This window comes from Mizuhopecten yessoensis, unplaced genomic scaffold (assembly GCF_002113885.1).
Source record: "Mizuhopecten yessoensis strain PY_sf001 unplaced genomic scaffold, ASM211388v2 scaffold5731, whole genome shotgun sequence".
Taxonomy (NCBI): domain Eukaryota; kingdom Metazoa; phylum Mollusca; class Bivalvia; order Pectinida; family Pectinidae; genus Mizuhopecten; species Mizuhopecten yessoensis.
The window spans coordinates 2,551-8,034 of NW_018406195.1; the positions used below are offsets into that span (position 1 = coordinate 2,551).

The following is a 5,484-nucleotide window of genomic DNA, read 5'->3' on the forward strand; positions in this document are numbered from 1 at the left end:
GATGCCAGGAGTTTAGCTCCTACTGCACACCAGGGTTCAAACGTTGGTTACGATCAAGACCTCCCCAAATTGTAAGACAAATTTGAAAGGTTTTATTGGTGTTACTGTGTTAAACCCATCATATAAATACAATTTGAAAAGTAAGGTAATCAACTTTAATTTGGAATTACACAGATGTGATTTTGGAATTCTCTTGAATCACAGTTGAAAGAATATTTTGTGTTGACATCTATTGAGCATTTTCACGGCATATGCCCGACATGCCTTGAGCGAAATATTCTTGGTTGAATGTAAAGCTCAATAGAACCTTATAAGTAATGTTCTGAGTCACTTACTTATGATATCACAATATCAAATAAAATCGTCAGTTGGTTTGTTATTTTCACAGAATTTTTTGCATTCTAATAGGCAAGCTTAAAGTAAATGATAAATGTTATATTCTTGTTTTTCTTAAATTCTAAATCAATGAATGATTTTTTTCCTTTGATCACTATTTCTTTGCTTCCTTGTTATCCTCGGGACCTTTGAAGAGGCTTTTCAACAACAGCACTCCAACAGCTATGGCACCAACTGCCACAGTACCTGCTAAGAAAGTATCAGCCTAAAATATAAAAAAGAACAGGTAAATAAGATACTATATTTGTACACTCTATTTGAACCAGGCATTGTCAAGATCAATACAAAGATTAAGAGTCGGAGGTGGTGGAGATGAGATTATGAGAGAAAGACAGAGTGATGATTCACAAAATATCCACACTGTACACCGCTAAACAAAAACATGTATAATACCGGACACTATACACAAATATATGCATATATAGATTCTCCAAAACAAAAACATGTACAAACACAAGAAACATTCGTGTACGGTCCAATTAAGTTGTGATGACAGTCATATTACAGATCAATTTTCTAATCAGCGATCACTACCGATACCATTACGAACAGAACAGAGATTTTGATCTGAGCACACGTATACCTTGAAGACGGATTGGTGAGAAAAAAAGGTCTAGTAGGCTACACAATAGTTTTTTGCCAACCCAAAACCAATTTCATCAACATTTTCACAGAAATAGTATACATATGTCCGTGCCTGTCCGTATCCAAAGTCTTAGTCACTTAAAAAGTTCTCTCTCCCTGTTTTGGTATCTCAGAGACGTATATACTAAAGTCCCTAGGTACCAGAGAGTCCAAAGTCCCTAGGTACAAGAGAGTCCAAAGTCCCTAGGTACCAGAGAGTCCAAAGTCCCTAGGTACCAGAGAGTCCAAGACCATACTGACCAGGTTTACGCAGAATACAGTAAATTTAATAGTGTGTAATATTTATAGTAGTACTGATTATATGCAAAATACATCCTGATCAGAAATTAGATACTTGTGTGACAAATTACCTTATTTCATATGAGCATTACATTTTTTTTCATTTTGTAATTACATTTGTATTAATCAACCAATAAAACAACACATTTGTGTGATCAAAAGCACACAACTAGTCAGTACATTTGTTAAATTGCACGATTGGGCATAATTTGCATGGACGATGCATGCATGATGAGTGAGCTAAATTAAATGCACCCAGTATTTTGGTGTGTTATGCTTTCACACAACTGTACATGAATGCTGGATACTACAAAACGAACAAATGTGTATATAACAGCTACACCCCTAAACATATACGGGTGGTTGGGTGGCACGGTAGATATCACACTCGCCTTTCACCAAGGAGGACGTGAAAAGATATGGATACACCTGCCCCACCAAGTGGGTTTTCTCAAGGTACTCCGGTTTCCTCCCACTTTAAGACCCCCAGTGCATTAACTTCCAGGCCAACAAAGAGTGATCAATATAAGTTGTAACAACTTGTTTCACAATTGTTGTAAAATATTTTACATTCAAAAACCAAGTATTTATATAAAGCACTTATATAAATTTTGTTTACCTGTTTTGAAGACAGAAAACTGATTTTGACATTAATTTACCTGTTCTGTTGACACTGTTTTCTGGTTATCTTGTTCCATCCACAGAAAGACTCTCGTTAATTCTTTACCTGATCCATATTAAAATATATCATTAACTCATTTATCATTTACCTGCTCTGACCACTTCTTTCCATATCTAATGAAGGCCGCAAAGTGTTCACAGTTATTCCATAGAACATTGTAGCCTATCTCTCCGACCTTCTCCATGGCTACCTGCACCATCTCGTGTGCTTGACGAGGCCTGAAATCAGAACAGCCTACCAGTATATATACTATACAAACTGACATTGTTTATGTAGGAACAGAGCGCGGTATGTAAAAACTTAAGTGAGAATACTAAATATGTATATTTTATTAAGCAATAGGCAAAAATGCCTTTGTGCATTACATAATAACAATCTACATAGGTGGTACAGGTGGAGTGGAACATGAACATGGACAATGAAATATATTTGTAATTGGTATAATACACATACATGCAGCGACAGGTGCGAGGACTTGTTTTCAATCTACCAATATTTAGGCAATCAGATATCCATTACCACGTGTTTCATAGCAATCAAGAAAGTACATATTGTTTGTATAGTGTTAAAAGTTTGTACCTAAAAACCGTTGTGTTACATATGTGATCAATGGGGAATAACTCTTGATGCCATTAACCAATGCTAAACAGTGGTTAAATGTATACACTTGGCTCGGGAATCAAATAAATATTTAAGGAATTGAGTATGTGCGTAACAAAAATACTAAATTTAGAATAAAGTTGCCAGAAACACGTACAGAATGAATACCAAGTCGCCCAGAGTTAATTATTAAAAAGTATTATCACTATATTATTTCTGATCTCTTTTGCCTTAAAAACATAACTTGCTAGATTTCTTACAATTGCAACATTAGATGATGTAATTAAATCCACAAATCGCTCACTCTTGTTTTAAACAGACACATACACATATTTATACTGCCAACAGCCTGCAGATTCCAGACATAACCGAAACCATGTGTAAAAAGCACGGTTTTTACTAAGCTTGCCCAATTATAAACATTGTGCATCACACATTGATCATATAAAACATTGTAAACAGATTGCATTAAATTATTTGCATTTCCACATACAATTTTTAGCCAGTACTTAATAATTCTACGATATCTCAATTAGAACCTTAAAGGCATTCTACCGAGTTCCCCATACACAAAATTATTCTGCGTTGTTGATTTAACTCCCAATAACCTTTTACAAAACTTCAGATGTAATCTCTCAATAGCCATAGCAGTATGAAAACCCCACATACATCAACAGCTAAGGTTTCAATACAACATATTTCCTATCTACATATATACATACGAGCATTTCCTGTCCTTTCCATTGTTTTTTATCGCTTTACAATCGAGGACAACGTCCCAGAAGTCATCAATCGTCACGAAGGCTTTGCTGAAATTCTTTCCACAGATAGTAAATACACTCCCAGAGTTGATGTTCCCATTGATACCATCATTGTCCCCTCCAGACAGGTGCACAATCCTTCCTTCACCTTACCAGAAAAATAAGGAGGAAAACAACAACAAATCAATAAACATTATCTTCATAGTGTTTCAACAATTGTAAAACAGTTAAATATAGTTTTGTTCCAGTACAGTAGCACTACAAAGTAAAGTATTCATCATATTGCAACAGCATGTTTTAATCTACCACTGATATGTTTGAGCTTAATTTCCAATCAAATCTTCTTGACGTGGACTTGGATAAACATGATAACCAGCCATGACAACTTTCTGGACCTTTCTCTTTCAAAGTATTCATCTCGTAGATCTAGAAAACTATATTTTAGCCTTTAAAAAATCATTGCAGCTTCTGATCAAGGAAAATTCCCAAAGATTACGATGTGACAAGATGGACGATGTTAGCCCAAAGCATTGTTACATTACATCATGACTAAAAGTCTGACCAATGAAATTGTGTCCAGGCTGTCACTTACTGGTTGGTAACAAAAATATTTACCAACTCCAAGCAGGATTACCTATAGAGTTGATAGTGAGGAAGAGAACAGGTTCTGGAATATGTCACAATGTTACATTGATCCACATTTACATTGTTCTATCAGATACTATTCAGCCCCCATTCACAGTATCACCTACCTAAATAGACACCCCAATGGGAGTACCAGCCTCTTGGGAACTCCACCATGTCTCCAATCTTAAGGTCATTGAGGACTGTAGCATTATGGGAGTGTACTGACATAGAGCTTGCAGCCATATTGCATTAACTTCTGAAATGAAAAATAACAAAACAATAAAAATTGAAAAATAATAATAACAAATAGTTGAATTAGGTTTAAGATTGAAAGGACAACAGAAAAACTAGAGATCCAAAGGGATGTTGGCACCTACAATTGCACAACCTTTATAACTCAATCTAAGACTGATCTTTCGTCTTATTTTCTCTTATCTGTTAGATTGAGAATCATGTCAACAGTAAATACATCAAGTGATAACTTTAGATCAAAATTTTATACTGCTGTTTTTGCCATTGTCCTTTCAAAGTGAGATTGTCCTTTCACATATTGACAACTAGTGTATCAAACAGGAGTACAAAAGACATTCCTCACGCTTTCTATAAGGATTAATCTGAAGACATTTGAGAAAGATTTAACTTGTACTTACCTTCTGAGAAAAAGCGATAAGCTTCAAATGTCCAAATTAATCCACCATCTACAGCCCACCACTAGAGAATTGTATGCTAACAAAAAAAATAATCTTATTTCATCAATATGAGTTTTCTCCTTTATTTCTATAGCTTTCAGACCTAACTGAATTACTACAAGAGTAAAATACCTTACTAACATGCATATGGGTAAACTATCATATCTTACTGTACTTTTATAGACATCACATACAAATGAATCACATGACCACTGTGTAATGCAATGGAATATGTGTTTCTTACATAATGTTCATGAGATAAGATCAGATAAGATTTTTTTTTATCTTAAGTCGGCGAGTATTTGACCGACATGCATGTTACATAAATAAACATTCATACTTATACAAGATATGCAATACAAATACTATATTTGATAAAACACATCAGGTTTCAAGTTATTTTCAATAAGGACAGATTTGACACATTGTAGTTAGACAAAATATCTAGAATATTTTAAAACACATCAGATTTCATATAAAGTCAATAAATTAGCACTGATCCGATAAAATACATGTAAAATCGCATATTTCTTGTCTTCCCTACTTAACTATAACTTTTGATTTTGCTCTGAATCTACATAAATCAGCTTTCCCCACAATTAGTCCGTGGCTGACGTCGATACACGTAGCTATAACCACTCACTTAATTTACTAGTGAGTCACCATGTTCCACAGCTGGGACCTGTGGAATTTGTTACAGCTATATTTTAACCTAGACTGAGGTGTTCATTGTAATTTTACTCTTTGTAGGGTAAAAATCAGTTTTCGGTTAAAATGCTTCACAATAAATAATGGTTATAAACTC

General features: G+C 34.6%; 1 protein-coding gene across 1 annotated transcript; it reads right to left on the reverse strand.

The window, feature by feature from the left end:
• Nucleotides 1-54: 54 nt before the first annotated feature.
• On the reverse strand, nucleotides 55-5,452 carry LOC110451019 (phospholipid-metabolizing enzyme A-C1-like). Its single transcript, XM_021498848.1, has 5 exons — nucleotides 4,641-5,452; nucleotides 4,116-4,246; nucleotides 3,325-3,511; nucleotides 2,091-2,220; nucleotides 55-601 (listed from the first exon to the last, which is right to left on the reverse strand). The coding sequence occupies exons 2-5, from the start codon at nucleotides 4,231-4,233 to the stop codon at nucleotides 491-493; spliced, it is 546 nt and encodes a 181-aa protein (XP_021354523.1). The 5' UTR covers nucleotides 4,234-4,246; nucleotides 4,641-5,452; the 3' UTR covers nucleotides 55-490.
• Nucleotides 5,453-5,484: the final 32 nt, after the last annotated feature.

Excerpts from the sequence above, each read along its gene's own strand:
- LOC110451019 (XM_021498848.1), bottom strand. The coding sequence starts at position 4,233 with ATGGCTGCAAGCTCTATGTCAGTACACTCCCATAATGCTACAGTCCTC. Across the intron at positions 2,221-3,324 it reads GGAAAGGACAGGAAATGCTC|GCCTCGTCAAGCACACGAGA; the intron begins GTATGTATATAT and ends TTCTGATTTCAG. Across the intron at positions 602-2,090 it reads GAAAGAAGTGGTCAGAGCAG|GCTGATACTTTCTTAGCAGG; the intron begins GTAAATGATAAA and ends TTTATATTTTAG.